The 26,521-nt window shown below is 47.9% G+C and overlaps 1 protein-coding gene across 2 annotated transcripts in view; it reads left to right on the top strand.

Moving 5' to 3' along the window:
• Positions 1-26,521, top strand: part of KIF26B (kinesin family member 26B) — a 500,361-nt gene that overhangs the window by 383,509 nt on the left and 90,331 nt on the right. For both annotated transcript variants that reach the window (XM_067729537.1, XM_067729538.1), the window contains 4 exons: positions 15,234-15,440; positions 20,696-20,789; positions 21,984-22,246; positions 25,030-25,213. In XM_067729537.1, coding sequence (XP_067585638.1) covers positions 15,234-15,440; positions 20,696-20,789; positions 21,984-22,246; positions 25,030-25,213 — 748 coding nt within the window. The remainder of the gene's footprint in view (positions 1-15,233; positions 15,441-20,695; positions 20,790-21,983; positions 22,247-25,029; positions 25,214-26,521) is intronic.

Consider the following 26,521-nt stretch of genomic DNA (forward strand, 5'->3'; position numbering starts at 1 on the left):
AACAGCATTCTCCACCACCACCACCTCCCCAAAACCCCTACACACCCACAGTGTCCCTCAGAGAGGCCAGCAGTCAGAATGCACTTACATCCGTATATTTTGTAAATTCAGACACACCCCCACCTCCCAGTCAGCATAACTACCACCTCCTACCCACCCCCTAGAAACAGAAGAAGCAAGAGTTTAGAATCTGAGCAGGTTGCTTTAAAAACATTTCCAACCCTGATCTAATTTGTTATTATTATTTAGAGAAAAGTCTTCCTCTGCCTTCCTATCGTCTTTTATTTTCCTTTGCACCTGCATCCAGAACCTTCCCAGGAAAGATTCCATTTCCCAATACTTCCATCTCTCATTTCTAAGTCTCAAATTAAAACCTTACGGTAGAATTGAGCTCCGACTGGGTGAAAGGCATCATCAGTGATACTGAGGATGTGAAGATAAACGAGATGCAGGCTCTACTTCAAGGCACTCATAGTCTTACAAATTTGAAAATGAGTTTTTTGCCTAGAACATAACTGCCATTTGTAACTGCCAGATCTTTGTATCAGCCCCTGGGCTCGGCCACCTAAGTCTCTCTCTTAGCTGCCACCATCATGTCCTACCCAGACACCTCTACCCTACACTCAGTCTTCTGGGGGAAATTCATCATAGTCTCATTTACTCCCTTTTTACAGATGAATGGTTTTTTTTTTTATCATGCATGAGAGTTTATTAAATCAGTTCATTCTAAGTAGAGTTCACTAGAGCTTTCTCTAATGTTGCCCGAGGGCCCATTGCCATCTGGTCTGTGTTATAGGTAGATAGTATTATAATGAGATCTTCTGGTACCTAAATGGGATTCAAGTTGGATCTGGGTTATATCATCATCCTCACTTTGAGGGCGTCAAAGCTGGACAAACTGGCTGGAAGGTTGCCAGTTTTCACCTACCCAACAAAGCAAAATTTGCATTTCCTCTGCCCCACCCAGTGAGTGTTACATGTTTTTGGTGACTGGTTTATTCTGAAACACTTCGATCAAATTCAAGCATTGTTCGGGACGAACTGTGATCCGGAAGCAGAGGATCCTTCCCTGGTGAAATTACCCTAGGTAATTTCAGATTTTAATAACTGTTTTCCACATGAAATAAATATTGACCATTCTACCCAACCATACATGCTTTTTGATTCTAGAAATTGTTCAATGAAAGTGTTAAACATCATCCTCAGATATACTCACACTCATCCACACTCATGCCCATAGAGTCACACACATTGCAGAGCCAGGACCGTGTTCTCCAGGCGGAAAAATGGTCTCAGAACGATTGCTGACTTCCTTTCATGTTGATTTCTCTATGAGTATAATTTTAATAAGATCCCAAATAATTGCTTGTTTGAGGGAAGAGGGAAATAAAAGAACTTATAGGAAGAGTTGGTCTGGATTTTGTTGTGGGAAGCTTATGCTTCCGTGACAGTAATAAAAGCCCTGGGGGGGGGGACTTCCCTGGGGGTGCAGTGGTTAAGAATCCACCCACCAATGCAGGGGACACGGGTTCGATCCCTGGTCCGGGAAGATCCCACATGCTGCGGAACAACTAAGCCCATGTGCCACAACTACTGAGCCTGTGCTCTAGAGCCCGCGAGCCAGAACTACTGAGCCTGTGTGCCTAGACCACATGCTCTGCAACAAGAGAAGCCACCGCAGTGAGGAGCACGCACACCACAACGAAGAGTAGCCCCCACTCGCTGAAGCTAGAGAAAGCCCGCGTGCAGCAACAAAGACCCAATGCAGCCATAAATAAATAAATAAAATAAATTTATATAAAAAAAAGCGCTATAGGGTAAAAAAGCTACAGAACAAATAAGTATAAATGCAAGATTTGGGCTACTTTTAGTAGAAAGCTCCTTAACCTATTGATCCTTCCCTAGGTTAGCACTTATCTTATTTCACTTTAGAACTTGTCCTCAAGGAGAAATATGGAATAGAATCAGAAGCCAGTTTTATTTTGACAGCACAGAAACATTCTTTCTTTAGCTCCCAGAGTATTTAAAACTAATAAGACTGTCATTTGCCTTGGATTTAACATTCACATCAGTCGTGTTTTTGATCCACAATGGAGTTTGAAGGAAATATTCCATGAGGATGAAGCCAACATACCTCCTGAGCAGTGGTTCTCCAAATGTGAGGCCCAGACCAGCAGCAGCAGCAGGAACTTGCCGGAAATGCTGATTCTCAGTCCCACCCCAGACTTCCTCCTGAATCAGAAACTCTGTGGGGGGTGGAGGTGTGGCCAGAAATCTGTGTTTCAACAAGTAGTTTATGTTTGAGTAGTTTCCTGGTTTTTTTGTTTTTTTTGAGTATCCTCTTTATTTATTTATTTTAAAAAATCAATTTCGTTTAGTTTTTTTTTTTTTTTTATTTGGTTGTGCCAGGTCTTAGTTGTGGCAGGTGGGCTCCTTAGTTGCTGCTCGCCTGCTCCTTAGTTGTGGCATGTGAACTCTTAGTTGCGGCACGCATGTGGGATCTAGTTCCCTGACCAGGGATTGAACCCGGGCCCCCTGCATTGGGAGCTCGTAGTCTTAACCACTGTGGCACCAGGGAAGTCTCTAGCTTGCTGTTTGTAAGTCAGAAAACATGAGCTTCACCTTGCATGCTTATATGAAATCGATTCCCGGGAACGTGGTTACTGAAAACAAAAATGTGCCAAGGGAGACCATAGCTGGTGGCCAGTTGCCTCATACAAGTTTTTAAAGAAAAGAATCTGTGTTGTGTCCCTTGTGTGATTGATAGAAACCCAGTCACTGACTGGGAGCATGAATCAGCTGCAGGACAGAGTAATGTCCAATAGGTGAGCTAATACGTGATCCCAAGGGTGGAGGAGCGAAGGCTGCGGATTCTCCTCTACTAGGGAGAAAAGAGATGTTCTTTTCTGTCAGGTAGTTCCCTAACAACCACCGACATAGTCTGTTCCGTGGTAGAACAGAGCAGTCAACGTCCTGTGGCTTTATGTACAACTACCGTACAACAAGCGCTCTCTTCTTGAGAGTTCCGAAGCAGATCTGTCTGGCTCTTTCCCTGAATGCAAATGTTTTGGCATACTTTGCTTTCCTAGGTAAGGAGGGTGCCTTCCTCATTGGCATTTTAATAAATATTTATTTGTTGGTTGACTGGTTCATTATTCTCCTTGTCAGGTAACGTGGCTGCTTCTAGCACCAAGTTCACACGCATACAGCAGACTCCTGACTCTGCACAGAGTTGCCATTTACACAAGCCTCGCAGTAGACTCGTTGAACAAGTGGTCAGCACGTCTAAAATGCTACGCTATTAAAGTGCTAGTTACATAAACGCTCTCTTCCTTAACTTTTGTAACACCCCACAGTGGAAGAAAGTTGGTGGTGGTGTTAACACTGGTTTACAGATGGAGAAATCGGGACTACAGAGCTGTTGTTCTATTGCAGAGGGATGGGAACCTCCCAGTTACTTTCCTTCTCTGTCCTTCAATGGCTCCCCATTATCCCAGTTAAGTACAAAGTTTTTAGTTTGGAAAGGAAGTCTCTCCACAATCTGACATCCACCTATTTTTGCAGTCGAATTTCTTACCCCTCCTCCACCCTGCCCACCCTAAACAGCATCAGAGTGAAATCATAAAACAATAGTCACTGAGCCCTTACTGTGTGCCAGGCTCTTTGCCAAGAGCTTCACGTGCATCAGCTCATGTAATCCCCATAAGAGTTTCCATGAGGTGTAGGCATTATTACCACCTCCACTTTATAGATGAGGAAACCGAGGCACAGAGAAGATGAGACACTTAACTCAAGTCCCCATAGCTACTTGCAGGTTCCAACACACCAGTCAGCCTCTGCCCACATGCTCCCTCTGCCTGGGTGCCTGCACCCTGCCTTAGGTGCCTAGCTGACCCTGACTCCTCTTCCAAGTCTCATGGATCATCTTCAGGAAACCTTTCCTGGCCCTGCTCCCCAACTGGAAATGTTCCCTCCCAACTGGGTCCTCATGGTTTCCCAGGACAAAGCTCTTTTGTTCCACCTGGTACACTTTTTATCTCACCTGATACACTAAGCCCTTTGAAGACAACAGCTGGTTTTTAAGCTCTGTAACCACAGAGCCTGGCATGGTACCTGGCTCAGACTGAGACGTGCTCAACAGATGTTGAAGGAATGAATGGATGGAGGCTTTCTGATTCCTGCTCTGGGTGTTTCCCCACTAGACTAGTTGGGGAGTGGCCAGGAGTCTAGGAGAGTCACTGGTCATTGCTTTGTCCAGTCCGTGTCCCTTGGGCAAATTTCTTCTAGCCTGAGGTTTCTAAGTCCAAACAAGATGAACTGTGTACCATGATCTGTTGAGGGGACAGCAGTTCAGGCTCCTTGGAAATACAAAGAGGGAAGTTTGTGGGTTCACCTAGAAGGCAAGATAAAACAGCCCTATGTAAGCTGGAGCCCAGGAACAAAGTTCTATCATGGTGATACCTCCCAGTAACAGAGTCCTGTGGCGGTGTCCATTCTACAGAGCCATGATCAAGCTCCCCCACGCGTTCTGATCTTTGAAGAAAAGCTGATTCCACACGATGCCAAAGGGCCTGTCGAGGGTATTTGTGGGACCTAAGTGAAGTTCACTTTCATAGTTTGGCAAGCTGTAGCTTCGGACCCTCCATCCCAGAACGTGATAAATGCTTCTGACGTTTGCTTCAGACACAGCACGCTAGGATGGCTTTTCAGTTCTCAAATGCAGGAGTACGCCTGATTGATCAAGTGTCTTTCACTAAAGGTCGCTGAAGCCCCTCCGCCACAGGAGTGATGCCCCCCGTCCCAGGCCCTTTCCCCAGGCCCAGGCTTCTGGGCAAGGAGGATGACTGTTGTTGGATTATGGGTATATACCTGAATTTGTTGGGGTTTTTTTTTTTTTTCAATTCTTAATATAATCACGCCGGAGAAGACTGCAATTAGGTAAACCTGACATTTACTTGGTACTTCTCTCCCCAAACTCCATCTGATTCTTCATACACACATTTTAAGAAAATAAGGAGAAAACATGTTCTCCAAATAATCCTCCATATTAGAGTTTACCGTTCTGCTTCGAACCTGCGTCCTGCTGCCAGCGAGGGCTTCCCTGCCAAGGTAGAGCCAGTTAAGGGAATTAGAGGGGGTCAGTGGTCTGCCTCTGGCCAGAGGCGGTGGGAGATTTTCACTAGCATTTGCCCCTTTGCCTCCCACTGGGCTTCAGTCACCCTCCTCCTCTTATCAGCATGTCCTTCACCTCCAGGGGCTGCCCAGGTTTATCAGATCCCATCGAGTTCTTCCAACAAGAAGGCAGCGTGAGCTCGGGGCTCTTTGGAGCTAAGCCGAGAGTTCAAGTTGCTTTGGTTCTAAGCCTAAAACCTGAAAATAAAGTAATCTGAAATGGAAATGCCACCTTCTCCCTTTTCTGTTCTACGTAGTTCTGACTTTCCTCACCCTCCCACCTCCGCCTGTGCCTCCCTTGCTCGGCCCTGGCCTGGCTCTGTGCATACTGTGCGTTTCATACGTGTTCAGTGGAATTGGACACATGCACTTCTGAGTAGGGAGGCCTTTCGGAGGAGCTCACAGCGAAAGCGTTGGAGTAATTGTGGCTAGTGTTGCTGTGATTGAACTCTCTTCATCTTTTTTATTGAAGGAGAATGAAAGTCTCTAAGACTCATTAAGGGTCCAGGGTTTGGGGACCGAGGTACTGGCGTCACGTCTTCCTCCTGCTTCCTTCTTCCCTCTCCTTTCCCTCTTTTAGTGTGAGAAGGTCAAGGGAGTGTGGAGCTGGGCATGGCCATCCATTGAGTACATCAGGCTTCAATGAAAGTTACATTTACCCTGAATGCCAGCTAAGACTGTTCCACATTTCAACCTCTTGGCCCTAAAGATCCCTCAGGTGCTTTTTCTTACCAGGACAAGTCCCTCCTTCTTCTCTTTCCTAGAACTAGGGCTGCAGAGTTGCAGGCTGGAGAACAGCCCAGTCCTGGAGTGTGCATCACGCCCACGGCTTTTCCAGGAGGGGACTTTTCCAGGAGGGGACTCGGTCCCCTGCATTGACCCCGACCTCCCCTGGGGGCCTGGAGAAGGACGTCTTCTCTCCCAACACCAAGCGTGCAGTCCTGTGGGCCTGGAGAAACCTCAGTGCTGAGCTTGAGGGGGTTCTGTGCTGGCTTACCTGACATCTGTCCCCAGGAAGCACTGAGAACCCGGGCTAATGCTGGCACCCCTAGGTTCTACTCAGGTCTCATCCATACGGAGTGCTGCCAGGAATAAAATTATCATCCCGTGAGAGATGCACATATGTGATGGAACTTGGGAGCAGCATGGACAGTGTTCCTAAGTGACAGTTTTATAAAGAAAATGGACTGAAGTGATGAATGCCAGCAAAATACATAGCTAATTATTAGATGATCACAGCTGTTGCCTTTTTCATTTAGATAACTACGTTGTTTATTATGGTGCTTCACTAAATTCCATGGTGGACCTGGTAGCTAGTATTTCTGGATACTCCCCTGACTGGGCGATTTGACTTATTTTCAGAGTTCTGGGTGTTATTTATCTAGGTCAAAGGCCAGAAGCAGTGGGATAGTGCAATTCCTGGGACCAAGGAGAACCCAGTAATGAGGGACAGAAGACACTAAATCAAATGTCAGGTTAGCAAGCTGAAGTCTTCATATTTATAATAAACTGGGCTGCAGAAAAGAAAAACAGCTTTCCCTTGGCCCTGTTGGTGGCCAAGCTGAACAGCATCTTTGGTGACAGACGAGCTGGCATCAGCAGATGCAGCGTTTCTTGAATGCTCGTGATTTAACAACAGCTCTATTAGTTAGCTCTCCAGTCGTAACCCATGAGCGAGCTTTACAGTAAATGGGCCCTTTATTAACTTATTAGTGCCCAAATCCAAACTGAGTCCACCTGAAAGAACTCTAATTTAAGGAGTGCCCATGGCTGCTTTTCTCAACAATTTCTTCCCTGATCTTTTATCTTTTGAATGGGTATTTCCAAAGATAAAATAACCACAATCACCAGAAACTAACCACAATAGTTTTCCTACCCAGTATTCAGAAAAATCTCCATTTGTCACTTACCCAGGATTTATCAAAAATCGGGCATCAGAGAGAGTGGGTGGCAGTTGGAAGACCTAAGCTAACTCTGTATACAGATTGGGCGGCCTCGGGCAAGCCTTGCAGCCTCAGCTCTGTAGTGTATGGTGAGATGATGCTTTCTCTCTCTAGCTCTCTCTTATGGGCACAAACGATTAAGAATCTAGTGACTAGGTCTTCTGCACTCCCAGGTCAAAGGTGGTTAAAGGGAGAGCTGGGAGAGCAGAGATCATCTGCTAGATTCCTGAGAACGCTGGCTCGTACAGCACTGTCATGAATGAGGGCTCAGTGTGATGGTAACTTATTTATTGAGGACCTACTTTGTGCCAAGTACTCAGCATGATTATTTGCTTAATAATCTTATAAAGCCCTCCAGATAGGGGCTATTATTTCCATTTTATTGTTGAGGAAACTGTTAAAATAATATGTTGCTAGTCACACAGCTTGTAAGAGCCAGGACGTCCTGACTTCGAAGTTCATGATCTTTCTAGATGTGGCTTGAGGGAGATTAAGTCACTTGTCCACAGATGCACATCCGTAAAAGGTACAACCAGAACTCAAACCCAGGCAGTGGGTCTCCAGAGCATGTGCTCCGAAACTCCAGGCTGTGCTCCACGTGGTCAGAGGGAAGACACTCAGACAGTGAGCGTTCTTAATATTGGAGAGGGTCAGAATCCCACATCCCACTTGACAGAGAATGCCTGTGTCTTAGGATGTAGCTTTTTTTTTTTAATATGTATTTATTCATTTATTCGGCTGTGCCGGGTCTTAGTTGTGGCATGCGGGATCTTTTAGTTGTGGCGTGCGGGCTCTTAGTTGCGGTGTGTGGGATCTAGTTCCCTGACCAGGGATCGAACCCAGGTCCCCTGCATTGGGAGCACAGAGCTTTAACCACTGGGCCACCAGGGAAGTCCCAGGATGTATGTTTAAACAGCTTATCCATTTAAAATAAGTATCCTAGCACTGAACTAAGAGATGGGGCCTTTTCTAACAGGCTGCTGTCAGAGTCGCTGTCCTTGCTGACAGACTAGCCCCTGAAATGTGCCCATCTCCCTCCTCGAATCCTGGCCAGAATTTTCCCAACCTGCTAATTGGTGTAAGGGGCCCCGCTCCCGAAGGCTGCCCGGCCATGAGCCTCACAGGAAGGGCTTGTCCACTGGCTTCGTTCTCCCTCCTTCCAGCACTGTGGTCCCCTGATGGCTGCCTGGTGACAGATGCTGGTGATGGAGGGCGTCAGGGAATCTCCCATCCCCACTCCCCGAAGCGCTTCTTCGCGGAGCACCTCTCATTACGGCCCCGTTTCTGGTCTCGCACATGTTCTCCCACACTTAGCTCTATTATGCCACCACTTGTCTCCGTTCCCAGCCTGGCTTTGAATAACGTAAATCTTTCCTCTTGATAGCGTCGCTGCTCATTATTTTCTGTCTGGTACCACGTGAGCTTACCCACTGGTACCTCTGAGAAGCGAGCCACCCACAGTGCAGGGACAGTCCCCCCCCCCATCTCTGTAAAGGTGGCTCAGTGCGGGCCCAGCCCCAGGTGGGAGAGGTTCAAGCCCTGCTGGCTTTGGTGGGAGGACAGCGCTCTTTCTTTGGCTCCGACCCAGAACACACTCTGTGGGAGGAGTGGGTCAGGGGCCACTGCCCTTTCACCTTTGCCAGGCAACTGGCTTTGGACAAGTCACTTGAGTATCCTCTACTGAGTGGTTGATTTTATCAACACGGGGCAGATGCTGCCCCCAAACAGGCCCGGAGTGCCCTCAGCCTCCTGAAGTCTGCCCTCTACCCCCCAAACTCAGCACTGGATCCAACGGCTCTGGACCTCCAGGTGAAGATTAGCCTATGATCTTCGAATATGTCATGTAGGATTATTACTGTGGTTTTATGCAAAGAAATGCACTCCGATTTTGTTCTGTAACTAACAACTCAACTGTGCCTAGAATCTCTGGAGTCCCGCAGTGTGACCTGTGATTCTGTAACAGTAACTATGTTTCGATGGAATAATGACTTTGTAACGTAATGTTGAAAAGCTCCCTCTGTAAATATAGGGAGCACACACCTGCTTGGTGCTCCCTGGACTTCCCAGTATCGGAGTTATTTGAGACCTCCAAGATTATTACTATTTGGAATTTGATTCCATGGTCTCCTTAAAAACTTCTGGAAGGGCTTCCCTGGTGGCGCAGTGGTTGAGAGTCTGCCTGCCGATGCAGGGGACGCGGTTTCGTGCCCCGGTCCGGGAAGATCCCACATGCCGCGGAGCGGCTGGGCCCGTGAGCCATGGCCGCTGAGCCTGCGCGTCCGGAGCCTGTGCTCCGCAACGGGAGAGGCCACAACAGTGAGAGGCCCGCGTACCACAAAAAAAAGAAAAACAACTTCTGGAAGCTTTCAGGCACATGAAATCATCAAGATCTTCCTTTAGAAAAAGTAATTTCAGATTATTTCTAGAAACTTTACCAGAAAAGTGTTTAAACTTTCTCCTGTTCTAAAACCCAATTTTAATTTGTTTCTTTACAAAACATCTTTGCCTGTCTCTCGTATCAGGTGAAGCATGCACATTTGGCAAATCAAAAGGGGGAAAGAAAGTCACATTTGTGGGTTTCAGTGTGCCAGTGGTGGATTAGCAATAGAATCTTACATTATGTTATAAGGAGGAAACCACTCTTTAAATATTGGCTGGAAAGTCACACCCTTAATCACTTGCAGTGTGTTTTAGAAATTGGCACTATTGTAAAAATCTTTTACAATAGATTTGTCAGAATGTCCTAAGCATAGAAGAATATGGAAGGTTGCTGCATTTCTTGGTAGATCAGAAAAGCGAGTGTGTTGAGAAGAATACATATCGAGAAGTATATACTGTTTAAGGTTCCTGTCTCTTCAGTCATCTTACTTGGAATGGTTGGAGAATTTTCCTGAAGTGGCTAATGTACCATAAGTAGACAATGTGAGTACGTCTATCACGTGTGATCAAGACAGAAAAGAAGGGAATAAAATAAGGTCAATACCTCATTAGCTTGTAGAGCCTCAGATCACATTTTACATGGGTTACTCCCCTTTACAGAAGATGTCGGTAGACTGTATATTCTTTAATTTGGGGCGGGGGGAGGAAGAAGGAGGATATTTTATTCTTTGTCTCTCGTCACTGTGGATATATATGTTCATTAAATATTTGTTTTCCTTTAATTAAAAAAATTAAGCCTTGGAGAAAGGCTTCTAATGCTATTAATTTGATGTAGAAAGTCTACTTTATACTAGTCGGTTTGAAGAATATGAATTCATTCTTTTTTTCCCTCCCTTCCTTTTTTCTTTGAAGAATGATATTTTATACTTGTATGTTGCTCTAGAGTCTGTCTTTATTTCTTTATTTCTTCACACCTGTCCTGCAAGGGAGGTGACACAGCTGGCCCACTTTAGGGATAAGGAAACCAAGGCCCCTGCCTTAGGTGAACAGCCACACCACGGTGGTGGTGTTTGGATAAGAACCCAGTCTCCTGGCTCCTAGCAGGCAGTGCCCATCACACCTGGAACCTGTAAGAAAGGAGATGTACTTTAGGTACAATGGACCCTTTTGTTATCCCTCTGTGTTTTTCCCTCAAGAGCTGAATCCCATCCAAACATACGTAGAAACCAAGGAAGGCTTCCTGGGCTGCGCTGAGGGCAGCGCGGCACTGCCTCGGCCCTCCCCGTCGCTGTCATCAGGCAGGGCTGGACGTCAGCTCAGTCTCTCGCCTGGGCTTCGCTCTCGCTCATCTGAGGCTAAATCGCCCTTGAGAGACGGGACGGTGGGTGTTTACGTGGCCTACACGCATCACCGGGAGTCTCAGTGTCACCATCGCTGCCACTCTGCCTCAGCGAGAGGGACACAGGACGCCGGCCTGAGTTGTCAGTGCTCCCCTGGCTCTGCAGTTTGGCTGTTCTGTCTCGGGAGATGGCTCCTTTGGGTCTAGAATCCCTTCTGATGGTCTCACCCGCCCTACTTGCCCCACCATGCTTCCTGCTGGCAGATTTTGGTGCACCCATCTCACATGCCTCTGTGTGCCTTGGAGAACCATTTCCAGATGTGTTTTAGGAACTTAAGAGTAGATGTGGAAGGTAAAGATAATTCTGATACTGAGGATGGCTGTGTCCTCTCTGTGTCCCACTACCCCACCATCGTCTGTAGTCTTTCTCTGACTGGTGAGGGACTCTTCGGATGGTCAAATTTGCCCCCAGCCCTCCTGGGCCATATAGTCTGAAGAGAGCCTGCGGCCGGACAGCTTGGGGGTAGAGAGACAGGCAGCGAGGAACCTCCCTGGTCCTCAACCGTGCGCTTGTGCACTGAGCCTCAGGACGGGGGGGGGGGGGGGGGGGGTGGGGGGGGGCGCGGCGGGGGGAGGGAGTCTGGGTGACCACGTGGGCGGATCTGCCTGTCAGTGGGCTGCGCCGAAGGCTGTGGCAGCCGGCGCTGCTTCATGTTGATGGAGAGTCTGTCCAGTTCAGGCGCAAAGCTCTGCGAGTCTCACGTATCCACTCTCCATCAGTCCTGCCAGGCCATCCAGTAGGAGGCGCTGGGATGATTAATGAGCAGGACAGGAAGACAAGTGCTGCCTGGAGCAACCGCTGTCTGCCACCATCCACTGAATAATTAGATAACTGCGGCAAAGCGGGCTCTCAACCAGGGAGAGCTTTGGTAGGTGACGTGCTAAGCTAGTCCCAGAGAGTCAGGGCGTCAGGCCCACGCTCCCCCACTTTGGGCCTCTCTAGCTCCTCTGCTGCTGGGCCTAAAATAGTGACAGTCCCCTGGACCCTGAGAGCTGGGGAGAAGGCTATGCACGTTGACAGCTGTGGGTACCCTCTACCCAGGGCAGCAGTCAGAGGGAGGGTTGACGTACATGTTGCCAAAAACCTACCAGTGTTTGCAACAAAAGCACAAACTCCTGGCAAGAAGTCGGGAGACTTTCTTGATCACAAGTGGTATCTCCTAAGCACTTTAATTACAGAGGATTAGCAGGAAGTGCAGTGCTGGGCTCAAGGAATAATGACACAAAGAAACGAAGCAGAGAAACCCAATTTCCTTCCTTTAAGGGGAAAAAATTATCCATTTATTTAAATGAATTACAAAGGAGAGAATGGAGTGTGGCATTTCCCTCAGCCCGGAATTCAGTGGATTTTTAAAGAGCTGCGTATCTCCTTGGTCAGACCAGAAGCTGGGATCTGCAGCCTATCTGCAGGCTCAGAAGCTCATTAAGATTCAGGAGCCTTCCCCCTGGACAAATGACTCACTGATCCAGCCCCTTCTGTGCTGCTTCTCCTTGCGGGCCCTTGCCTGGCTTAGTTCATATTGTACATTCAGCACCTCTAGTTACCCAGAAATTGCATGCAAAGTTGTGAAATAGAAAAGCAGTGGGCCATGTGACCCCATCAGTTCTGCCTGGGGTTGCATCATCCTTGACTTGTAGTGTTCAGGGGCTGGGCTAGGAGGTTTGCTTACAGAAAGACCAGAGGGGGGCTTCCCTGGGGATGCAGTGGTTGAGAGTCTGCCTGCCGATGCAGGGGACACGGGTTCGTGCCCTGGGAAGATCCCACATGCCACGGAGCGGCTGGGCCCGTGAGCCATGGCCGCTGAGCTTGCGCATCCGGAGCCTGTGCTCCGCGATGGGAGAGGCCACGGCAGCGAGAGGCCCGCGTACCGCAAAAAAAAAAAAAAAAAGAAAGACCAGAGGGCCCAGACACCTACCAAAAGTTGCACTTTGAATACATGCTCTTAGCACACCTGCTGTGTAAGGGGGGCAAGTCTATAGTAATGAATGGAACTGAAATAAGATTGGAGACATTCATGGTGAACAAGAAAATTGCCAGGATGGAATGTAGACAGAAGTGATGGTTATTGTCATACACGCAGTGACTATGTGTGAAACTTGACGGGTTTTACTAACAGGAGCTTTTTTTTTTTTTTTTTTTTTTTGCGGTACATGGGCCTCTCACTGCTGTGGCCTCTCCCGTTGCGGAGCACAGGCTCCGGACACGCAGGCTCAGCGGCCATGGCTCACGGGCCCAGCCGCTCCGCGGCCTGTGGGATCCTCCCGGACCGGGGCACGAACCTGTGTCCCCTGCATCGGCAGGCGGACTCTCAACCACTGCGCCACCAGGGAAGCCCCTAACAGGAGCTTTTTAAGGCCCAGCACTTAATACCCAGCTCCATCTGCAGTGATTCCCCCATGGCATCCTGTTTTTGAATCCAGGGCAAGGAGTTCTAAAACCTTATCATTCACACCATGATTGGAAAATGCTAGGATATCGTGATTCAGATTGTGGCAATACAGAGAAGAGGAGGAGAAAAAGGAATCAGGCGCCTACCCTGTGCTCAGCACTTCACATGTCAATTCATTTCATTCCCACAACAGTCCCATGAGATAGGTGATGTTGTCCCTAATATACAGGTGAGAAAACTGAGGCTCCGAGAAGTCTGACTGTGTATAGGAGCAATACTTGGCATAATGGAAAAAGTATGGGTTTTGGAGTCAGAGGTGGGATCAGAGCCTAGCCTTACCACCCGCAATTTCTGTAGCATCTGTTTTCTCATCTGTAAAATCTGGATGCCTATGCACTGGCCTGTTGGGAGGATTAAATAAGATACCATAGATAACAGCACAGCCTTAGCACACCATAGACCCTCAGGAAAAGGCAGGTACCATTGTATGACCTCAGAGAGAAAACCAAGATTTGCACCTTGAGGGGTCAGCCTCATGCCAACCTTCCACCATGACACCCGCCCCCTCCCCGGCCTCCGGATCCACACCTGAGTACTATTCTTAAGTGATAAGAACAAGCCCAGCTGGGACACAGTGCAAGCCCATCCGGTGAGTCCAGTGCCCTAGGAATTCTTTACCTTTCAGCTTTGCCCACGGCAGATGAGTTCCCATGCCTCAGCAGACACGGCTGAGATAAGCAGGAGGGTGACCTCACTCGGTATGCACAGTGTAGATTATCCTCTGAGCATTTCTGTATGTTTGAAATCCTTTATGTAAAATTTGGCAATCCCTTTCCCCAAAATTGCATGACTGAGATTTCTTCAGGCCTGAACATTGATTGGATGAAGAGGGCATGACACAGAGAGGAATTTAAAAAGAACCCTGAATATAGCATCAGGATTTGCCACATCGTATTACAAAAATCTCCTGTCTCTGTGTCTGTGTGCCCTGCTCCTCTATGTATTATGTGTCTTCTGCATCCCCAGTGCCTAGCTCAGTGCCTGGCTCATCGAGTAGGTGAAGTAGCAACGCAGTAACAAAGAGCTGGTAAGGGAGCAAATGCTGGCCATTTCCCCGGGATTTGAGCCTCTAGAACTGTGTGTGTGACTTCAACTTGACTTCTGCTCACTTCAGAACTCTAGGGCAAGCAGTCCATTCCCACAAGTACCCCACTCGGCCCCGGGGTGGGGCTGAGCTGGGCTGAGCCCTAGAAATGTCCATGTTCAATGACTTAGGAGGTGGGTTAAAGGGGCACTGCTGCCTGTTTCCCACAGAGACGCACTTTCATCCCTTGAAACGATCATTTCTCTGCACTCACTTAATGGGATCCCAAATAACATGTTTCAAACAAGTCTTTTATCACTGTTGCCCCTTGGCACACATTTCAAATGCTGGCCATTAAAAACAGGCCGTTTCACAGGCTTCTAATGATGACACTAATAACTGTGGGTTTTTGTCTCTAAGAGTCCTGACGGGCAAGACTCAAGGAGTAAATTACGGAGCTAACTTTTATGTACAGGGTTTACTGATCTGTGAGCTTCAAGGGAACTACACCAGCCCCCCCAAAGCTTGGCAGTCCAGATTACCTTTTCATCTAAGTAATTGGGCCACCTGGGTACAGTTAATTTTCTATTTATATTAACAGGAAGACAAAGAACACGATGTGCCAGTTCTGTAATAAAGTAACAGACGTATCAAAATATTCTACCTGGTAATTATAAATCAATTGAGTTTTCCCGTGACCCGCTGAGGGTTATGTTGCTAATTCATTGTGCATTTGATCATAATTTGTCACGAGAAGATTCCATGCTGCCACACATACTTGTGTCTCCAGAGTACGTAAAGGTGCTCCATCATAAAGTATCCAACTGTCTTAATCCCTGTCATTTCCTGCTTTTGTTTCTTAACAGGTGAAAGTCATGCTTCGCGTTTGTTCCACGTTGGCTCGCGATACCTCGGAATCCAGCTCTTTCTTAAAGGTGGACCCACGAAAGAAGCAGATCACCTTGTATGACCCCCTGACATGTGGAGGTCTAAATGCCTTCCAAAAGAGAGGGAACCAAGTTCCTCCTAAGATGTTTGCCTTTGATGCGGTTTTTCCACAAGATGCTTCTCAGGTGGGTACAACCGCTTCTCAGGCTCAGGCGATATTGATTAGTTTCAAGAAGCTTTAACTATTCACTAGGACCCATGAGCTGGGAGGGTATCTTCCAGAGCACTCTGATGGGTCGCTTCCACTGTCTACACAACTTTCGGAAGCCAATTTGAATTCCATTGAATAGTTCAGTCCTTTTGAATCGCTGGTGTCACACCTTGGGCAGGATTGTTGTGCCAGGATTTCAACAAAACATACTCTTGGAGAGAAGGAAGAGAGAGCCAATCAGTGAATGGCAAACAGAAGCAGGAAGAGAGCAGACAGAATTGGAAGTGTCGGGTACAGCTGCATCGAGATGCTGGCAACTGGTCCATTAAGACCCCACTCCTGCCTGGGCTTCTGGGTGTGAGCATGTAAGAAGGGAAAAGATGTTTCAAGGAGCTGGGTTAGAATTAGCAGGGTTTGGGACTTCCCTGGCGATCCAGTGGTGAAGACTTCGCCTTGCAATTCGATCCCTGGTCAGGGAGCTAAGATCCCACATACCTCTTGGCCAAAAAACCAAAACATAAAACAGAAGCAATATTGTAACAAATTTAATAAAGACTTTAAAAATGGTCCACATCAAAAAAAAAATTTAGAAAAAGAAAAGAATTAGGCAGGGTTCTAGGGCTCCAGAGAGGGCAAGTCCTACTGAGGACCTGGAGTGCTAGGCAGGGAAACTGAGGCTGACGTGCAGTCCTGTGGCCTGCATCAGGGGAGCGGAGAGGAAGAAGAGAGGCTGGGGAGAGCTGGTGTGTTGGTTAGCTATTGCTGCATTGGAAACCACCCTAAGCCTAGTGGATTAAAACCATAAGTATTTATTATTGCTCATGAGTCTGGAGGTCAGCTGAGCATTCCTCTGCTCCTAGCTCGGCTCACCTGTGTGTCAGAGATCAGCTCTGGGTTGGGTCGGCAGCTCTACTGATCTTGGCTGGACGCTATCACATGTTTGAGGGTTGGCTAGTTTTAGGCTGGTCCAGAATGGCCTTGGCCAGCTCACCTGGTCTGTGTTCCATGTTGTCTCTTATCAACCAGCAGCTGTCTTGGGCTTGCTCTCAAGGCAACGAGAGGATCCAAGCTTGCAGGCCTCTTGAGGTCTAGGCTCGGAATCGACACATCATCACTTCTGCTGAATGCGACTGGTCCAAATTCGAGGAGTGGGGGAGAGGCTCTGTCTCTTGATTGGAGGAGCTGCGAAGTCACATTGCAAGGGGCATGCACACAGGGAGGGGTGGAGAATTGTGGCCATTTTTGTTAGTCTGTTATGAGTATAATTTGGAGGCTTCTTGGGGGACCAGGGTGCCAAGATTCCTTAACCAAGGCTCCTGGAACCAATCCCAGTAGAACAGATGTGTACTAGAAGATTCACTTACACCATCTGGTGCAATTCATCTGCAATGAATTGGTGCAACTGGATCTTCTAGTAGACATCTATAACCCAGGTTATAGGTGTACAGTGGCCTACTTTGCCTGCATTTTGGCATCAGACACCTGCATCTTCCTGACAAATTTCCAGCACTTCCCAAGATTTAAACAAAACAGTGTGCACTCGGGTAACCAATAGCCTAGAGCAGAACCTGAAGACAGGGTGCTGATGGGTACGATTTGCAGCTCTTGCTAATTTCCTCCATGTGGTATCTGAGTATAGGAAGTAGCGATGTTCACACAGACACCATAGGCACTTAGCACGTATTATAGGCTCCATTCATTAGCAAGCTAAGCGTGTGGTTTTCCCAAAGAGTTTTACCATGAGAAGACAAAGTACTCTATGAATAAGTTCTGTAGGTTTTCTCCTCGTTACATTTTTTGTGTGTTGTACCACCCAGTGGGCTCACTAATCTAACCCTGACATTGGGTCTAATAAATGGCCTACAAGTAATTTAATTAACACAGTTAAAACTTTTCAAAAGCGAATCTCCCTAAGTCGTAAGAATTCCAAAGCAAACCCTAAATTAAGTGTGGACTATTAATGAGTTTTAGATTTATTCCGGAAAAGGGAGCCATTTTTATTGCTAGTCTTTGCTTACATTCACACTTGGTTCCAGAGCTCGTGTGCTCCCTCTTACAGTTGCTATCGCTTCAGAATGCTTGCTTTTGTTACATTTCCAATATAATAAATTACATTTCTATATAAATTTGTAGTTTTCAAGAAGTTTCATATACATTAACCCGTTCTACTCTTCCTGGAATTCTGTGGTATTGAAAAGGGAGGTAGTGCTGTTTTCACATTACAGACAAGGAAACTGAGATTCAAAAATTCAGTCTCTCATTCACAGACTCTTTCTTGAGTGGACATCTGTCCTGGAGTCTTCCTATTAACCAATCTGCGTCCTGCTCAGGATGGTGTTGTATCTTTGCCCTCTCGCCATTTTATCCACTAGCTACTACCAGTGTGTCCTTGGGCAAGTCACTCTACCTCTCTGGGTCTCAGTGTCTTCATCCATAAAATGAAGACAAGTTCAAAACGGGCCTCACTGGGCTGCTGTGATTCACTGTGTGGATACACGTGAGGTGCTTAGAGCAGAGGCAGAACACAGTGAGCGCTCAACAAGTGCTACTGTTTTTACCATGCTGTTGCCATTGTTAATAGTAATATCATGCTGCCGGCGTGTTCAGCCTCAGCCCCTGTGAAGGAGCACCCTCTGAGCCTCCGAAGCAGGAAAGCAGGAAAGCGTATAGAATGGGCCTCTGCTCTCAGGCCCCTGTTGTTGACCTGTGAGGCAGCAGCAACCGCCGTGACCCAAGGCGGTCATGAACTTTGCTTTTACCCGGTCTTTAAGGACATCCTCCTTATAAGCCACACTCAGTACCCTCTAGTGGCCTCGGCGGTCACCAGCTGCCCATTGCTGGGGCATACCTCTGCTGGTTCTGGCTTTGGGGAGGTGTCTTAGTCCATTTTCACTTCCTTAACAAAACAGCACAGACTGGGTAGCTTATAAGCAACAGAAATTTATTTCTTACAGTCCTGGAGGTTGGAAGTCCAAGATCAAGGAGCTGGCAGATTCAGGATCTGGCGAGGGCCCCTTCTTGATTCATAGACAGATGTCTTCTCACTACGTCCATTGTGGAAGGTCCAGGGAGGACTCTGGGGCCTCTTTTATAAAGGCACTAATGCCCTTCACGAGGGCTCCACCCTCATGATTAATCACCTCCCGAAGGCCCCACCTTCAAATACCATCACATTGGACATTCAGTTTTAACATATGAACTTGGTGGGGGGTATGGGGAACACAAACATTCCATCATCACTAGGAAGGGTGGGCAGCAGGACTGAGTCCTGCCGGTGGGTAACAGGCTTCCTGCACGCCCAGCCCTGCCTGTGGAGTCCACTTGGGAAGGCTCCTGCTTCTCTAGGCTCAAGGGGAAAGACAGCAAAGGGCCTCCAGGGGCCATTGTCAGCTAACAAACACCAGATGGACATGTTGCTGACCGCTCTCTTCTCAGTGGACACTGGGCAAGAATTCTGCAAGGGGAGGCCTGCCCACCCTGTGCCCGTGAGGCTGCTCCCGTTTCTCTCTGTCCTCAGGCCTTTGGACGGGTGATTCAGTAACGTGCGTGGATGTGGTCCACACACAACCATCTTTCTCTTTGCTGACCTTGAATCTAATACACTTTGTTTTATGTATGGCTCAAGGTGGGCTCTCAGCCTCCTGACCCCCATCTCACTTTATGTCTGAGGAAGGCAGAGTTCATTTGGTGATAACTTCTCCTGGCTCTGCAGAGGCACCTTCAGCAAATTCCATCAAGATTCCACCTCAGTCTCAGGGTTTAGCTCCGGACTCTCATTGCCTAGGCCCTGGGGATGAGACAGATCCTGTGGTCCCCACCGCAGCCTCATCCTGCCACCCACTTCGTTCAGGAGGAGCCCCCAGCAGAGCTGCTGAGGCCATCACCAGAACAACTGACAGTTGTTAGGAGTGTGGTTTTTCAGTTTCGGTTCGGGAGAGAACATTGATTTTCGAACACTTAGCTTCATTGTGTTGTTGCAACCTGGAGCTGAATAACCACATTCAGTGCCGAGGCTGCCGTCCTCAGATTCCCACTGGGAGGCACGTTGCTCCGATGCCCACTGAGCCCCGGGTTTGCACGTCCTCTGAATGCTTCCAGATCTGACTCTGGTGCTGAGGGAGAAAGGAAGGTGCAGCACACGGCGAGTGATTCTGTCTTCCTGCTGCTGTGAAAGCCTCAGAGGCTAACCAGAGAGATTTCCCAGACCCCCAAGTTGGTTCACAAAATTTATTTTCTTATCATTTGCAGAGTGCTGTATTGGGTGTTAATGGGGAAATACAAAACGTTACCAAGAGACTGGCCTCTGTCTAAGGATGTAATAATCACATTGGAGATGAGACACATAACAGGCTGAAGACCACCCATTGTAACATACTGACCAGTGGTGATTAATAGTGTATACATTGAATGTATCTAGAGAGAAAGAAAGAAAAGGCTGGGTTTTTTGTTTTGTTTTTGCGGTACGCGGGCCTGTCACCGTTGTGGCCTCTCCCGTTGCAGAGCCCAGGCTCAGCGGCCATGGCTCACGGGCCCGGCTGCTCTGCGGCATGTGGGATCTTCCCGGACCGGGGCACGAACCCGCGTCCCCTGCATCAGCAGGCGGACTCTCAACCACTGCGCCACCAGGGAAGCCCAAAAGTCTGGTTTTGAAAAGAGAAGGATGTAGATGGAGAAAGAGGAGAGAGTTATCAGGAAGACAAAGCAGACATGCATCACAAACCTCCTGCTTAGATTAGAACCATAATGTATCCCAAGGTCACTTTCCTGAAATGACACATCACCCTTTACCCTCTAACAAGCCTAGCCATTTCATAAGCTCTGAGTGTGTGTGTGTGGTGGTGGTGGAGGTGTGTGTGTGTAAAGGAAGGATCTAGTTAGCAGAGGGTGAATGGAATATTTAAATACTTGCCCGGGGAGGAGGCCAGAATGGCGTGAGGTCCATGAAAGCACTCTGCGTTCCCGTTCCAGCCTGTTCGTGCCTGGCCTGCAGAGACAGCAGCTGAAATGTACCACAAATTAGCAGAAGGGTGGTTTGCTTTTAATGTGTGTAATGCTCAGGCTTGCGAGTGAGTGGGAAGTACGAAGGGTTCTGCGCACCTCCAGAACTGCGTTAGAGCCGACCCATCTGGAAATGCCATGGCTCTGGGACCCTGAGTCCCAGGAGAGCAGGTGCAAGTTTCCATTGTTAATGGTCGACTCACAGTTTGTGTCTCCTCTTGTGTCTGCCAGGCGGAAGTGTGTGCTGGAACCGTGGCAGAGGTGATCCAGTCTGTGGTCAACGGGGCAGATGGCTGTGTGTTCTGTTTCGGCCACGCCAAGCTGGGTCAGTGAGAGCTTTACTTTTTCATGCTGCTTGCTGGATTTCCCTATCACTTTATCCATTGTTCTGTATTGTACCCAGAGTCCTCGGATGAAGGGAAAGGTGGTTTCCCGCAGGTGCTGAATTGAATAATCATGAATAACCATTTCTGCTTCTGAAATATAGATGCTCAACCTAAGTGGATTCCCAGTCACCTAGGAAAGCCTTAGAGTCCAAGAAATGCACAAAAGGAGTAGTGGGGCTGTTCCCACTCGGTCCAGGTCAGGGTCACGCCCAGAAAGCCAGCAGGAGAATTACATTTCCTGAGCAGGGGTTGCTGGGGAGCAGAGATGACTCCCCTTCCCCAGAGTACTTGGGTTCAACGTAATGCCAGAGGGGCAGCCACCAAGCAAAGGCCGGACCACATTAGCACCTGTCTGGGGAGATAAGTCTGCCAGCATCCTTGCTTCCCACCACCCAACTGTCGGGAATCCACCTGTGCTGAAGCACCTGGGAAAGGCGGCCGCCACACACCTCTGTGAGGGTTTGATGACTGAATCCCCTTGAAGTGCCTTCTTAATCCTGACCTGTGGCCATCTGCTCACCAGGTCTCACTTTACATGCTTGATAAGTTAGTAATATGGCGAGTTCCAAAAAGTGTCCCTGGGCAGGGCTTCCAACAGCAGCTTTGCAATGATGGAGCCGGTTCTAGGCCAGGTCGGAAAGCCCATTTCATCTCACTGCCACTTTGGTCTTCCTGATCTCTGATCAAAGCAGTGATCCAGATTTGAATGGAATTTGCCCATGCAAAATATACGCAGCATTTAACTTGAAAAAGGATATAAAGTGTAAGTATGTGGAGTGAATCCGTGGGGTGGTGAAAAAAAGAACCATATCAGGGATGAAAGACTTCTGCCTTCCCACCATGAGAAAAACAGTACGGAAACTGGATAGCTTGTAACGTTTGAGATCCTCTCCTCAAGGTCAACTGTGGTTTAATCTTGTCGTTAGTCGGGGTTCTCACGTTCTTTATTATAGCTATTCCATCAGTAGTACTTGGAAATGTCAAATGTTTAATATTTCTCTCACCTTTTCCTTTCCTCTCTTCCCATTCCCCACTCCCCATGCCTCTCTTCTGCATCCTTGGCATCTATCTTGAGACTATAGAATGATGCCTGGACACTCAAGCTGCTTTTCTTTCCTTCCTCGCTCTCCCAGGAAAATCCTACACCATGATCGGAAAAGACGATTCCATGCAGAACCTTGGCATCATCCCCTGTGCCATCTCTTGGCTCTTCAAGCTGATAAATGAACGGAAAGAAAAGACCGGAGCCCGTTTCTCAGTGCGGATCTCAGCCGTGGAGGTGTGGGGCAAAGAAGAGAACCTTCGGGACCTGCTGTCGGAGGTGGCCACGGGCAGCCTGCAGGACGGCCAGTCTCCGGGCGTGTACCTGTGCGAGGACCCCATCTGTGGCACGCAGGTGATTGCTTCTGGGGCTTGGCTGGCTCCAAGGTGGCTCATCCCTACCTCGGCGGCTGGGGCGGTTCACCTCGTGACTCACTCAACATGCAACCGAGGGAGGCTTGCAAGTGTTTACTTTAAAGTGGACTGGAACTTTATGGCCTGCAGCTGCAGGGCAGCTGCTCGCCCAACCTAAATATTTGTACCTTGCATCTAATTGACAATGAACAGGAACCACAGTTGTTGTAGCACTGGGGGGAAATTGAATTCACTTTCTTTACGCCCCTTTCAAAACAAAAAAGAAAATACCATCTTTCTTTTGTTTAGCGACAAGCGGAAATGTTTACTGCTTTGCACAAACAGCTCCAGCCATCACTGGGGCTGTTTATGGCTCTATAAACTGCGTTTCTGGCACTGGTTTACAGCCGGACTAGTAGTGCTGTAGGAAAAACTAATAACCACTTTCTAATTGGAACCATGATATAATTGCTGGAACCATGGAAGCCAAGAGAAGTTCCAGCTCGCCTTTTCAGGATGTCATGCCTGTTGGGAGCGTTTCTCCCTCGCTGTTTGACAGTAGAGGTGGGCATGACCTGGGAGGACCCTGGTTCATATCCAGAATAATCAGGTTTTCCCGTCTTTAGCTATAGGCTCTATTTTCTAGTTTTATCAGATGCCTCCTTTTTAAATAGGTGTTCATTTTGATAAGTACCTGCCTCACCCCAGATGCGACTGTTTTCTCGGGTGAGGATACCCACTCTGTTACACCCATCTACTCATACCTGGCCATGTTCCTCCCCTGCTTAGAGCACCTCAGATCCTTCCACTTCCATTATGAATCCTCATGGTTCGCAAGAGGCCCTACACAACCTTCCAGCATCACCTGCTACCACTCCCCTCCTGCCACTCCTCTTAAATTACATTTAGGTCCCCTAAGGAAGCAGTGCCCCTCAAACTTCAGTGTGCATAAGAAGCACTGGTGATCTTGTTAAAATGCAGATTCTGGTTCCGTAGGTCTGGGATTGGGCCTCTGATGACGCATTTCTGACGAGCTTCCCAATGACTGACCACACTTTCAGTAGCAAGGCTCGAAGGCACCAACCATCCTCCCTCTTTTCACTCTGGGCCTTTGAACATCCTGTTCCCTGTGCACAGAAGGCTGCTGACTCCTCTCCTCTCGCTCTTCATCTGGCTAACTCCTTATTTGTTGGGTATCAGCTAGTTGGCTCTTCTTCCAGGAAGCCCTCTTAGATGTTTCTCCTGACTGTCGATTGTGATTGCCTGGTTAGTTCTCAGCAACTCCCAAAGGTCCTTACCATGTCTGACTAAAATTGGCTCTTCATAGGTTTAACAGATGCATCAGATACCATTTGGATATGAAACCTAATTAGAATGCAAACTAAGTGGTCATACAGACATTCATCCAGTGGCTCTCAAACTTCAGTCTTCATCAGAGTCACCTGGAAGACCTGTTAAAACACAGACTGCTGGGCTCCACCTCTAGAATTTCTGATTCAATAGGCCTGGGATAGAGCCCTCAAATGCGCATTTCTCAGCACCTGTGATGGAATCAGTGTCACCCTACCCACTGCTCCCACTCCAAGCATTACTTAGACATTCAAATATGCTATAACCGCCATTCACTTTTATAACTCCATTAATGAAGTTCCACAGAGGTGAAAGCTCTGGTTAACTGAAGATTAAGAAAAAGAGGAAGAGACCAACATCCTCTTCACCTTCTTGTTGAAGAATCTTAAACATTCTCTGGGTTATCTTTTCTGCGATAGTAAGTATAAAACAACGAGCACCACAGAACCTCTCTGAAGGTTGAGGATTTTGATGGCCTCAGGTTCCAGATATCGACTCTCATGATTCAGAATTATAGACACAGTTAGAGTCAGAATAGAAGACTGTCAACATTTGACCCTAAGGCACATACCGCAAATCATTCCTTTGAATAGATCAGAAATATTAGTTTACTTTTCTTCCCTCCCACCCCCAGTAGAGGAGTGCTGGTCAAATGCTGATAATATGGCCCTGAGTAAGGTTTACTATAATTACCAAGGCATCTCATAGGATTTAGACACGTTGCCCACAGTGCTTCTTTAATGAATTAATGAGTACGCCATGAACATGAATTTAGCAACTAAAGATAAAATAGATAGCCCTTAAATGATATAGATGAGACGCTCAAGTATCTTGGGTGTTTTCATATGTCTTTTACACTTACTTCTTATGTCTTTTACACTTACTTCTTATTTATAACTATGCTAGTAAATGTGGCCTAAAATTGGCTCTAATTAAATAGCTGGGAAAATTGAGAATTGAGTTAAAGCTAACTAAGTTTTTTCACTTCTTTGTGATACCAGTACTATCTGGACTAAAATCACACTTTGCAACCCACCTGCTTCTAAACGCTCTAGTCTTTGAAATCAAGATGTGGTCACATCCTTCATGTTTTCTTAGGTACATGGATTGCCCAGGATGTTGGTTTGTTGGCCTCTGCAGAGGTCAGGGTGGGACACCTGCCCCCGTGGATCACCCAGATACAACCATTTGCTTTTCACACCTGATACTTACAGATTCTACTTCAGTTGTAAAATGGGTGAAAATATGTTTCATCCAATAGCCTGCTCAGTGTTACTTTTCAGATATGAATAAATTAAGCTGAGAATTGCACATGGATAGAGGCCCTGGTTCCAGAAGGACGTCCAGCCTTCAAGAATGCGGAACAGACGGCCAGGCCCGAGTGGCAGGCAAACCGCCCGCCTGCAGCTTCAGTCCTTCCCTTGTGTCTTCCAGCTGCAGAACCAGAGTGAGCTGCGGGCGCCCACTGCAGAGAAGGCCGCCTTCTTCCTGGATGCTGCCATAACCTCCCGGCGGGGCAGCCAGCAGGACTGCAACGAGGACGACCTCCGCAACTCCCACATGCTCTTCACGCTGCACATCTACCAGTACCGCATGGAGAAGAGCGGCAAGGGGGGAAGTAAGTCGGCCTCTGCCCTCGAGCCTCCTTGGCCCTCCCTGGAGAGAAGCCTCTCCTCAAGGGCAGCTGTGACCTTTTTCTTGTTTGTTTGTTTGTTGTTTTGGGGTTTTTTTGTTTTGTTTTGTATTTTGCGGTACACGGGCCTCTCGCTGTTGTGGCCTCTCCCGCTGCGGAGCACAGGCTCTGGACGCGCAGGCTCAGCGGCCACGGCTCACGGGCCCAGCCGCTCCGCGGCATGTGGGATCTTCCCGGATCGGGGCACGAACCTGTGTCCCCTGCATCGGCAGGCGGACTCCCAACCACCGCGCCACTAGGGAAGCCCAGCTGTGACCTTTTAAAATGTAGTACGATCTGACCAGTGTGGGGTGCACCGATGTGTCTGTCATTCAAGACCATTGTGTAGTCTGGGCTGATGTTTGCTTTCGAACAACCCAGGGGAAAGGGCTCACTCGGTAAAGATGATCTACAGATGTGATTGCCATGGGAACGTGAGAGAACAAATTTGAAAAAGAAAAATGGCTGCTTCATAGTATGTTTTTGTTCAAAAACCTTAAAGGTGCTCATCATGAAAGACCAACATGTATCTACCAAAGCACCCTGGCAATGTTACTAATCAGTAGCTTGAAGCCACTATATGGACCAGAAAGAAACAAAACCATGTCTTTTAAATAGTCTATAAATCAGACTTCTGAATAACGAACCAGATTCTGGCTGCCTCCCTGCCTCAGGTAATGCCCAACTGTGACATTTCTCTGTAAACACCTATGCCCAGGGCACGCTCTGTGAGCAGCTGCGCCTCCGGGAACCCGAATCAATGCTTATACGGTCCGCTCTTGGCTGTTTTCAAAGCTGGCACCGACCTCGGTGTAATGCTCCATCCTTTGTCTGCCAAGTAGTATATACTCTATGCTCAGGAGCTGAGTACCAGCACTTAGCTGAGTGTCTCAGGTGGGATCCTGGGCAGTGGGCAAAGTAGTCGGTGGACCTCACTGGGCTTTTCTAAAGCAAGTGTGGGCCACAGGGCTGGGCTGGCTGGGCAGCAGCTTCCAGAGTCTCTCTCTGTCCACTTCTACAGGGCTTTCAAAACGTAGGCAACTGGCCCCCAGTGCTCTCCAAATGATTGCCTCAAGGGCACTGAATGCCCGAAAAACAAACAAAAACCCTGAGTTAGGAGACTAAGCCTGGTGCCTAGAAGTTGTGCAGCTAATTGCCTAATGGGAGGCAATCAACTAACCTAATTCCAGATGGAGCCTGGAATTAAGACATGCGACTGGGACCTTTGGATGGGCTCCCCAATTTGGGGTCCTT

The sequence above is a fragment of the Pseudorca crassidens genome, chromosome 2 (genome assembly GCF_039906515.1).
Source record: "Pseudorca crassidens isolate mPseCra1 chromosome 2, mPseCra1.hap1, whole genome shotgun sequence".
Lineage (NCBI taxonomy): Eukaryota > Metazoa > Chordata > Mammalia > Artiodactyla > Delphinidae > Pseudorca > Pseudorca crassidens.